Source organism: Notolabrus celidotus, chromosome 1, assembly GCF_009762535.1.
Source record: "Notolabrus celidotus isolate fNotCel1 chromosome 1, fNotCel1.pri, whole genome shotgun sequence".
NCBI classification, from domain to species: Eukaryota; Metazoa; Chordata; class Actinopteri; order Labriformes; family Labridae; genus Notolabrus; species Notolabrus celidotus.
The window spans coordinates 41,393,313-41,405,471 of NC_048272.1; the positions used below are offsets into that span (position 1 = coordinate 41,393,313).

Consider the following 12,159-nt stretch of genomic DNA (forward strand, 5'->3'; position numbering starts at 1 on the left):
AAATGTTGTGCGACAGTTAATAATACACTGGACTCATTTGAAAGCAGCTGGCTTCCAATCATCACTAAATTAACAGCTTTAACTAACTGATCTCCAAACAACCACAAAACAAACAAAACAAAATAGTAGACTGCCAAATATTTTCATGACTTGAGTTTTCCCATATACTTCTCTCCAACCTACTGACTTACACCCACATTCACAAACACATGGACACCCTCTTACCAGGGTTCATCATATACACACAATCACAAACCACACACATACACGTTTATATGCTCACACCCGCATACATATACAGGAGCTTTAAAGGGGCCTTGCGGTAACTCTCGGATGGCCCTTGGGATTCGGCCTGGCACGGGTGGTCGGCCCTGCGCCCGGGGTGGTTGGGGTGTTGGGTTTGGTGGGGCCCTTCGCGGTGTGGGTGGCTGGGGCCTGTGGTTGGGCTCGGGGCCTTTTGACGGGGGGCTGGCGGTGCCTGCCGGGTGCCTGCGCGGCCTCCGGTTCTACTGGTGGGGGAGGTGGGGGGGTTGTGGGGTTTGGTCCTGGGTTCCCCCTCTGGGCGCTTCTGCGCCCTGTCCCTGTGGCTGCCTGGGGCGGGGCCTGGGGGGCCTCCTGGGTCCTGGGGGTTCGGTGCCGGGGGCGGGTGGGCGGGTTGGGCGGGCGGTGTCCTGGGCTGGGGTTGGCCGGCCGGCGTGGTGGTGGTGGGGGGGTGGTGGTGGGGGCAGGGGAAGGGTCCATTCATTGGCCTGCCTTTCCCGTCTGCTGTCCCCGGTTGGTTTTGGCCCTCCTCTGTCCTGCTGCCCCTACTCTGCTCGTGCGGCCTGCGGCGGGGGTTGGATTGGGGCATCACGTGGTGCCGGGTTCCCCTCCCTGGCTGTGGGCTCCCTGCCTCCCTGTGGAGTGCTGGGGGGGATCTCGGGTCTGGTGCCACGCCCTGCCGGGCGGCCGTGGGCCTTGTCTATCGCGGGGTGGGGGGGCTGGTGGTTGGGGCTTGGGGGGTCGGGGACTGCTGGAGTGCCACCGCCCTAGGGCCCCCTGGAGTGGGCTTGCCGCAGACGGGCCCTGCCTCTTTTTAATTGCACTTCACTAGAACAGTTAGACAAAAAAAAAAAAAAAGGACAATAGGGTTGGGGGTGCTGATGGGTGGGCGGGTTTTATACAGGGGGGAGGGGCAGATGATGGGGCATTGGTGCGCCAAGGCTCTCCCCCCCCCTCTCCCGCCTCCCTTCCACCCCCTTATTTTAATGCACCTCACTAGATACTGATACAGGTAAAGACATGGGGTGGGGGGTGTGGGTTGGGTGGACCGGTTTTATACTGGGGGGGGGGGCAGATTGTGGTGCAGTAGTGCGCTGCGGCTCTCCCCCTTCTCTCCCGCCCCCCATCTGCCCCCCCCCCTATTTTAATGCACCTCACTAGATACTGATATAGGTAAAGATATAGGGTCGGGGGGTCGGGTTTTATACGGGGGGGGGGGCGGCGGCGGATTGTGATGCAGTAGTGCACTACGGCTCTCCCCCCTCTCTCCTGCCTCCCTTCCTGCCCCCCCTATTTTAATCCACCTCACTAGCAAACATGCATACAACAAAAAAAACAAACAAAACAAAGTTCAAATCATATCACACACACACAGATCAGGTTTGGCGGGGCCTTAGTGTTTGGCTCGGCCCTACTCGTAGGGGGCCCATCGGGGCTGGGTGGGTGGCTGGTGTCCCTGTCACCCTCCGCCCCCCTGCTGCCCCCTCCCCTGTGGGGGCCGGGTTTCCCGGGGTTCCCTCGCGGTCCTCTTGGGGGGGTGGGGTGGTGCGCAGCTGGGGGGGTGTTACTACGGCAGCCATTGGGGTGTCCCTCCATGCCCCCGCGGCCTGGTCCATCAGTCGCAGGGCATGGGTGGGGGGCGTGGCTTGGGGGAGTGGTCGGGCCGTCTGGGGGGGGCAGGTGGGATTGGCCCTGCCGCCTCCGCCCTCCCCCCGCTCCGGCGCGCCGGTTGGTGGGCTCTGGTCCTGGTCCTGCCCGTCTGCCTGGCTGTCTGCTCCTGGTGCCGGGCTCCTGGTGCCGTGCCCCCTCGGCCCTGGTGGCTCCTTTGGCTCCGTCTTGGGGGGCTGTGGGGGTGGTGTTGTGGGGGTGTCCCTTGGGGGGGCTGCGGGATCTCTCCCCCCTCGCCCCCCTTTCCTCCTACTGGGTGACCTGGCGGTCGCCCTGGGTGCTCCGGCGGTACCTGCTTGCTTCCGGTCTGGGTCCTTGGCTTGTCCCCTGGCCTGGGTCTCCCGCGGCGGGTTGGGTCCTTCGGTCTGGCTGCTCTCGCGGCCCGGGTGCTGAGCCGTACCGCTCGGCTGGTCTGACCCAGGTGGTTTCATCTGCACCAGTGGTGGTCTTGTTACACAAATAGAACACAGCACGGCGGCAACCCTCTGCGACCCAAGCTTCAGTAATGATTGTGGACACTAAGGGTTGCTTAATCATTAGTATCACCCCACGGATTTTCTTTTTGGCATCATGGTGAGATGGTCCCTCTCCATCTAAGTGTGTTAGGTCTCTCTCTCCTTCTCTCTCCCTGTCCCTTTGTATATCCTTATGTAATCTTTCTTTCACTTTCTCTTATTTTTTTTATTTTTTTGGCCCACCTAGGTGTGCACGCCCTCTTTTACAGAACATGATATTAGCTGCCAATAAAAGATAGGCCAGAGTTCTAAGAGGGATGGTGATGGTTGCATGCACACAGTCACAAGCACAGAAGAAAAAGGTTTTCTTTCTTTTCTTTTGCTGCAAGAATAAAGTGAATTAATATTTGACAGTTTGTGACAAACATGACACAAACCAGAAATATATATGCAGACAAGAGGGAAAAAAGAAGAAAAAAAAAAAAAAAAAAAGGAAGTCACTATGCCTTGCGCTCCTGTGACACCTTGCGGATGTGTGTTCCCCGTGTTCAGACAGTTTGGTAAGAGAGCGTTCAGTTTTGCTGCTCCTACTGCTTGGAATAAACTCCAGAAGGACTTGAATCTGTCGGATCTCATCTCTCTGGACACCTTTAAGTCCATCTTAAATGAAAGACAGACCCCAGAACAGTGCCTGTGTTTTTAAATGCTGTTTTGTAATCATAAACTGCACTTTACTTGAAAATAAGTTGCACTTTTAAATTATTATTGTTTGCTTCTACATACTGTCTGCATATATGTTCCATGTTATTGAGTTGTGCCATTTATTCTGACGTGTGCTGCTGACCTCTTGGCCAGGTCGCCCTTGAAAATGAGGTCTTGATCTCAATGGGACTTATCTGGTTAAATAAAGGTTAAATTAAAAAAAATTAAAAAAAACAGTAACAACAGCTCAACTCGTGTGTGTATTTGCATGTGGGTGGCTTCATATATTACAAGTTGTGAAAAATATCTATTTTTGGTCACAGTACCCCAAATATATCATAAAACTGTACAAGAAAGTGTTCCTACTTTGTATTAAGTCACTGCAACAAAAGCATTGATTAACAGGGCAAATGTTTTTACCTTGATAAAGTATGTATTAAAACCCTTACATAGTTTTATTAGTGTTAATATATTAACAGGTATTAAAAGGACACCGGAATTATTGGCATTGCTGTTCAAACAGAACATTTCTTAATCATCTAACATTAATTTATTGTGTTAAAACCCCCAGTGCACCAAAACACTACCATCTCACAATGCATGTTCTTGGACTCCTGACTACTGCCACCTCCTTGGAGGTACTTGATGGATTGGTAGAAAGTACAGCAGTCGTGTTTTCTAGTCCATCAAGTGGGGAAAATGTTGAAAAACATTTTCAAAACCTTCAGTTGTGGCTGCAGAGAGCTACCTTACCAGTGGAGGAGTCTGACAAGTCAGAAAAAAGCACTGAAGACTTGAAGGTAAATGCTTTTTGAGGTAGTGATAGTACAGTTATATTTGTATTTCTAATTATGCATAATAAAAATGAATGCAGCTATGATTTAATGCATTGTATTTTAGAATAACTGCTCAATGCATTAGTAAAGATACATAAACACTTAATTTTTTTATATTACACCTTATTTATTTAGTTAATTACACTCACTGAAAATACTGACATGATCAGTGTCTAACGTGTTAAGTTTAAATCTGTTTGTCATTTTGTTTTGTTTTTTTACATTCATAATATGATGTCAGAATTTGCAATATTATTGTTATTATCCATCATAGAGAACAAACTGATACCACATTGTCTATTGTTTTCTGTGTATTAGCTCTCTGAGACTTAACAATTCCAAACAAACCACTAATGAAATTTCATTCTTGAATTTAGGAAACAATCAAGGGATCAAACAACTTTGCAAAACTTTACTGCAAAGTTGTAACAACAGCCCCGCTGGACGTCACTGGTGAGCCTCATGTCTTTTATTGTGAAGGACTTGTGGCTCACATGACAACCTACCTTCTACCCTACGCAGCCCTGTGGAGCGGGATAATGCTTGGTAAGTAGTATTTAAAAAAGCAGAACATCTCTTTTCAGCATTACCAAAATGACATGCGTGTCTCATGAAAAATTAATAAGAGATTAATAATTATTCCAATACTTAGGGAACCTTGGACGACATGGAAAAGGAAAGGCGTACAAAGAGAACACAGGCAAACATGATGCCCTGAGAAAGCTCACAAGACAAGTAATTGGAATGTTTGATTCCTAAGTGTACTTTTATATTATTCTTATAGTGCTTTACTGTTTCTTAAGATTCCAAATAACTCTGAAAGTGTAATTATCTTCCCAGAACATTACACAGGACAACAACACTCAGGGAATAATGGAGAAGAGCCAGTGAGACCTGAAACAGATACGTTTCAGTCAGTTCCCACAGGCTCACAAGACTGGACCATTTTGTGGTCCAGTACCAGAAGTCCCACAACGCCCTCCTATTGGAGTTTGAGGACTCCAAAAGAGTGCAAAAACAGAAGGTTTGAACATTTAATTGATAATATTATTAAAGATGTAATGACTATTTTTGAGATTTTTGTAGAATTTTGTAATCATTCCTTAACATCAATCCTCTGGAGTCTCATCATGACATATAAAATAAACTTGACAGCATGTTTATTTTTTAAGTGTAAGGCTATAATATTCATGTATTATTCTAATTGAACAAAAAAAGGTGAGTTTTTGTCAGAATGTTAAATCAAACATATAGATGAAAATGTTTAAAGATGGTCAGATGTTGAGAAAAGGACTACGTACTTTCAGCAAATTGTCTTTGTATCGCCCCCTCACATCTGTGCATCAGTGCTCTACAAATATTTGCCACCTTCCATATTAACACCCTGGCCAAATTTGAAATGACCAGGGTGAAAAGTGAAATGTAGGATATGAAGTCAGGAAATGCAAAAAACAATTCACAACCAGAATCTAGCCAATGACTAATCAAGAAAGTAATGTTTCACCTATACAGCGTTTTAGTTTGAGTTTTTTTGACACAATGGAACATGGTAAAAAAAAAAGGTTACAAAAAATGTCAATGACGCTTCATTTTCTTCTATCCCACTCCTTTTTTTGGTCCATATGTGCTCCAATACTCACACTAAATGAATAAATCCATTAATAAATGTTGTTTCTTCATGTAGAAATACAAAGTTGGAGTTGAGAAATGGAAGGAACGCCAGTAGAGGAAACAGGGACGATATGTTAGAGCTATAAGAAAGCCGTTCCCCTTCAGAAGATCTGATAAGAAGGTATACCATCAATGAAAGAGTTTGCAAGACAACAGTGCCTTTTCTAGAGAATGTCTCTAAAATGTCTTGGCAGGAGAAATGGTGTCATATTTTTTGTGTTGATTTTTTGTGCTTTTAAATATGAAATCCTAATGTTTGTATATGAATGTGTGTTGTGGTTGCTTATTTTAAATGTGAATAGATTCTCAGCTTCTTGTCAGTTATGCACAGTTAAGAAGATGTAGAAGATTTTACATGGGATATTCTGGGAAAGATTCATCGTGTATTATGTTTGTTATATTCATGCTATGCTCACCTGTTAAACACAAGAATAATGTTTTGCTTGTTACAGCTTATCATTGAGAATGAATAGTTTAAAATATATATATATATTGTTTGCTGTCTCTCTGAAGTAATTGTGGAAGCTTAAAAGGTGTCAAGAATTTAAAAGAACATATTTAAGAAATTGTTTTTTATAAGTTATGATACTGATATTGTAAATTTTAAATGCAGTGTTCAAATTTCTATTTTACAGTAAAAAACACAATGACCATGAAAGCATTACAGCATTTGGAAATGATTGTGTTTAATTTTACAATTAAAACACTATTACTGTGACCAAAAATACAATACTTTAATAGTACACTGTGACAAATTGCTGTGAAAATACAGCAAATTTGATACGGTAACATAGCATTCTTCATATATACCACTGACTACTGTAAATCTCCATGCCTGTGAGGAAAAAAATACTAACGGTAAGCTACTGTGCAATCTTACGGTTTAATACAGTATTTTTTGAAGAGAAAGAATTGAAGAAGAGAATTCCCATAGGAAAATAATTTTAGAGAGGAGATCTCAAAAGTGTTTCATTTCTGTCTCCTAGACAACAATGAGATCTGTTTGAAAGCAAAATGAGACTATAGCTTATGTCTCCTGTTTCTCATTCTTGCCTCCAGAAAAAAAGTTGTAAAAAGTCTCAGCTTAGTCTCCCTTTCAGTTCAAAAGGAGATCTGGTCAGAATCTGAAATGATTCTCAGGTATTTCTCAAGTGTTGTGACTCCTTTTGAGCTCAGGTGGAGAAATCAGGGAGCTCTCTCAACTGTCTCAATCTAACCTCATCCATTTGTTTCAGTCAGACTCAGTTTTTGTGTCTCAAGCTGAGCTAAGATGGAGCAAAGAAAGAGCCTGAGCTCATCTTTTCATGAACATTTATAGTGCCCTGCAAAATAAGATTTCAATGTAATTGTCCACAAACTTACAATTCTCATTAAAACATTTGAACCACTTCAAGATCAGCTATTTAGATGTGAAATAATCTCTTCTTTGACTTCACATTATGGTCCTTCCTTTACAAGTCTGTTATGAACAAAACAACTTCACAAAGATTTAGTGGATTTGAGAGAAACTGCAAAAGATAGAGATTTCATACAACAGGTATGACAGACCATTTATTTAAAACATGGGCCGCAAAAAGGGCTGACCAGATTTATCCAGATTGTTACAATTCAAGAGATTGATTGGCAGAAGTGCTGGTCGCCTAGTGATCTAAGCGGCTCACATACAGAGGCTACAGTCCTCGTTGCAGGGGTTGCCGGTTCGATTCCTGGCCGGTCAACCATCTCCTGCATGTCTTCCCCCGCTCACTACTCCCCACATTTCCTGTCTCTCTTCAGCTGTCCTGTCAAATAAAGGCAAAAAGCCCAAAAATATATTTAAAAAAAGAGAAGAAAATGAGCCATTGATGAGATCTCTCATTTAAGTCTCAAATAAGACTCATGTCATGGTCTCAACTATTTCTCCTAGTGAATTTTAGGAGAAACGAATGAGAACAATTTGAAACTTAAATGAAGTGAGAATCTCAATTTGGTCTCCAGAGACTTAGAAGAGAAAGCCTTGAGCAGGAACATTTCCCTCTGGGTTTTCATCTGGAGTCACAAGTTGACAGAGCCACCTGCTGCTTTCTTCCTCATCCATCCAGCTCTTAACAAGGTAATTAGAATATTATCAACGTTATAGCGTTATCCTGTTGTGTTGTTTTATTGAATTTACATTGTATTGACTGTTATTATGCCAAAATGATATAAGCCTAACAAAGTCAAAAGTACAGCTTGACGTTACTGTGCGTGTAACCCGCATGTTGCAGTGAACGTTATCCCACATTATTAGCACCAGACTTGAACTGATTAGACCTCTTCTTTGTCGTCCGTATTTTCCATGCATGTCTCTCCCCCCTCAGCCATTCCGACGCCAACTAGCTCCATGTGCTTTACTGTCTCAGCTGTTAGCGTGCGGGCAGTGAATGGGCAGATAGGAAAGGCTTTACCTGATTGGCCAAATACATTGTCATGCATAGGGTGAATGCATGGCACATGGAGTGTAATTTATCGCCTTTTGAGCAGTCATTTGCAGTATATCTATTGCGAATGTTGATATTGCGATGACAGTAAATTTGCAATATATATTGTGCAGCCTGAATCTCCATGCATCGTAATAATTCTATCATCAATAGCATTAACTATACACACATTGATATAGTAAATCAAGCAGTCAGACAAACAAAAACTCTCTGTAGCATTGCATTTCTACGTTTGAGAAACACAAGAGCTGCACACCTGACTTGCTGCAGGTAAATGAGGTATGCAGCAAATATTGTATCATTCTTAGCTTCTCCCGCTCGCTATCATCAACACACAGTCACTTGCTCACTGGGTGCGGTGTGATTGACTGGGGTCACCACGCCTTCTCTCTGCCCAGAAACATCCCGAATCAACCAAAACACCAACATACAGGCAGAGGAGGAGGTTTGGGCAGACACAGACACTGACACATAGATAAGAGGCCCAGAGATGAACATTGAGCAGGATTATTCCCACAAAAGTTGACATTTTATTTTTTAGACTAATATGGCCTTTAAGATGTATCATGTACAATAGCTCTCTGTCACAGCACCCCAAATTGAATTCAGGCCTGGGCTGATGTTCCCCTTTTTCATCCTTTTTGTCTTCATGCTATCCTCTTCTAGAAGACATTCTCATTTAAAAATGTTGTGTTTTGCAGGCCGTAAGTCGTCATATTCGTCGCCTGAAGCATCTCAGAGCACACCATGATGCCTGTGAGAGACGCTATAACAAAGCGCACACAGACCGGTCAAAAATCAATGAGGACACCAAGTTGGTTTTACACAACAACCAGAACACAATGGTAAGTTAAAAAGCAAATTTTACATACATAACATAATGTTATAGGAGTGAGATAACTATTTCCTTGAGGCCTGATAACACCTGGTATGTTGACTGAATTATTTCACCATGAGTGTCCTTGATTCAGGTTTAGTTCAGCTGGTATAGTACACACTCCATGAAAAGAAGCGGAGTCCTCAACTCATCAGCCCCAGATGTAACTCCAGCCCTTGCTCTTTTGCTGCATGTCATCCCCACCTTCTCTACGCTGCTGTTCTTTGAAATCCAATTCTACATCACTATTCAAACACAAATATGTTCTGGGCCAAAGTGAAAGATAGCCAACAGTGATCGAAGGAAGCTATTAGGTGTCACGTTATCTTTAATTCTCTCTTTTCTGGTACATCAGCCAGTTCTTACTGAAGACAAAGCGTTCATTCTGAAGATCTGGACGCTGCTGCCTTTAACCCTGAAAGTGTTAAATAAAGCACCTTATGAGATTTGAACTATAAACAAACTGTCAGATTTTCCAAATCCGTGCCATCCTCCACTCTCATTTATCACTCCCACTCTTGCAGTCCCTTGACCACTCACTCTGCCCGACCCTGAAAAATAGCAAAAATGGATCTTTTGATAAAGAGGGAACGTTGCAGAGCACTGTAATAACCCAAATCTGAGTAAATGATGTTATCCCAGACATGCATCTTTAATGGGTGAATGAGGGAAAAGAAAAGCGCGGGATGAAAATTCCTCTTAAGCAATCAGCTAAGGAGTTGTAGAGTGATGTTCTGAGTGAATTACCTCCCTCTTTCACATTGTCAACATCATGATGTGACTACTAAGCACATCGAGATGAAACATAAAATCGTGCTGCCCTGCTAAAAAATCATTCTCTTACCATAAAGGTAGACTGATATATTTTCACCAAAGATACAGTCATAAGTCCTCAACACAACAAGATGCCTAAACAGAAATCTGTTCTGGCAGAAAACTGCCACAGTGATATTTAGTGCTTCTAATTTTTCTTCTTGTCCCCCCCAACAGAAAGCTGATGAGTGTTCAAGTGACAGTGATGATACCATTGACCCCACGCCACCTGATGTAGACAAGGACAGTGAGGACAGGGACAAGGATGGCGTACCTGAGCTGCAAAGAACTGAGAGTGTTTTTGGAGGTTTAACTGCCATGGCTTTTGTCAGTTTACTCCATGATACTCCTACCGCCGATAAAATGGATAATGATACATTTTTTGGGCTTATTACTTTACAGGTGATCTGTGTAGTTTTAGTGGAGAAATGTACAGAAAGTGTACAGATTCTGTGGTGTATGTTCATGACTACACACAAACTGTCCTCAGAGGAAAATTTGGTTTTTGAAGATAAAAAATGTGTATTATTTGTAATTTGATTTGGCAGTATACATTAAAAACCCTGGCAATCATAGGGTCAAGGTCATATATGTACTGAACTCATCATCCCCCTCAGCACCACCTCTGAACACAGCCTTTAAAAATGCCTTCTGTCTGTACATTTCTGATGTAAAAATAATTAGAATTAGACATTTTACCTAAGAATCAAAACTTCAAAACACTAAACTATTTTCATCTTTTTAGCTGACCAGAAAAATGCTGGGGATCAAAGACTTTTCTCTGCCAAGTTCTGGGAGCAGTGAAGAGTTGTATGTTCCTGATTCTGCTGACGAAACTGATGACGAATGTTCAGAAGAAGAAGGAGACAGTTCTGAAGTCGAACAGCACAAGTACAAGAAAAGAAAAGCCAAGAAAAAGCATTCAACAAACACTCAGGCAGTCCAACCACACAAACGACAAGACACATAGAGAATCCTCCTCCAATGACAGCTCTGACGTGACAGTGATGATGCTGCAGAAAAAAACGAATGGTGACAGACTGTACAATAAAAAGTATCACTGTGTGTTTTGCTTAAAGGCTTACAATAAAATTGCCCGCCATTTGGAATCTAAACACAGAGACAAACAGGAGGTGGCAAGAGCAATGACATATCCAAAGGGGTCAAAAGAGAGAAGAATACAGCTCAGCTTACTGAGAAACCAAGGGAATCGTCTACACAATAATAAGGTGCTGAGAGAAGGAAAAGGAGTGTTAGTTCCCAGTCAGCAGTCCAGCACTGATGTTGCAGCCAGAGATTACATGCACTGTATAAACTGTGAAGCTTACCTCAAGAGGAAAACACTGTGGAGGCATATGCAGAGATGTCAACTTCGCAAGAAGATTGAGGGATTAAAGCCTGGAAAAACCAGAGTCCAGGCTCTTTGTCAATATGCTCAGCCAGTGCCAGCAGATGTTAATGAACGCTTTTGGAAAATGGTGCTAAACATGCACATGGATGAGGTTACTAATGCTGTTCACAAAGAGAAAAACATTCTGAAATTTGGAGAACACCTCTTCAGCAAACATGGACACGATGCAACCAAACACGAATATATCAGACAGAAGATGAGGGAGGCAGGGCCACTTGTTGTGCAAGGACACAAACATGGGAAGTTGAAGCAGTTATCAGACTTTTTTGTACCAGCTAATTTCCCTCATGTGATACGGGCCGTTAAGGACGTAGCGGGCTTGAATGAGGAGACGAACACATACAAAACACCTTCTCTGGCGCTTAAGTTAGGCCACAACCTCAAAAAGATTGCAAGCATCATCGAATGTGAAGCCATGATTGCAGGTGAAGAGGATGTCGTCCACAATGTTCAAATGTTCAAACAAATATGTGACACAAAATGGAATGAGTGTGTGTCAGCACAGGCCTTAAGAAATCTGGATGAAGCAAAATGGAATGCCCCACAGCTTCTTCCATTTGCTGAGGATGTAAAAAAGATGCATCAGTATCTCGAAAGACAAAGACAGGACTTCAAAAAAAAACTTGACCACAAACCAACGAAGAAGGACTGGGCAGAACTTGCAAGAATAACCCTCTGTGAGATTATTCTGTTCAACCGCAGAAGAGAGGGAGAAGTATCGAAGATGCCATTGAATGCTTTTACATTGAGAGACACCTCATCGACTCATCCTGATATTGAGTTGTCTCTGTCTGAGCTGGAGAGGAAGCTGTGCAAACACCTCCAGAGGATAGAAATAAGGGGAAAACGAGGACGAAAGGTCCCCATCCTTCTCACGCCTGATGTGCTTGCTTCTATGGAGTTACTCGTCAAGACTCGTCGCACCTGTGAAGTCCCTGATGAAAACCAGTTCATGTTTGGCAGACCACAAGCACTCTCCTACTTCAGAGGATCAGAGGTTATTCGT

The 12,159-nt window shown here is 43.3% G+C and overlaps 1 protein-coding gene and 1 long non-coding RNA gene across 2 annotated transcripts; one reads left to right on the forward strand and one right to left on the reverse strand.

Annotated features, from left to right (window-relative positions):
• Positions 1-271: 271 nt before the first annotated feature.
• LOC117812482 (proline-rich protein 2-like) lies at positions 272-850 on the reverse strand. Its single transcript, XM_034683290.1, has one exon. The coding sequence runs from the start codon at positions 848-850 to the stop codon at positions 272-274; it is 579 nt and encodes a 192-aa protein (XP_034539181.1).
• A 3,354-nt stretch (positions 851-4,204) lies between these two features.
• On the forward strand, positions 4,205-6,017 carry LOC117822563. Its single transcript, XR_004633212.1, has 4 exons — positions 4,205-4,468; positions 4,575-4,657; positions 4,763-4,946; positions 5,607-6,017. It is a non-coding gene; the product is annotated as an uncharacterized LOC117822563 (long non-coding RNA).
• Positions 6,018-12,159: the final 6,142 nt, after the last annotated feature.

Coding starts and splice junctions, on each gene's coding strand:
- LOC117812482 (XM_034683290.1), bottom strand. CDS start 850: ATGCCCCAATCCAACCCCCGCCGCAGGCCGCACGAGCAGAGTAGGGGC.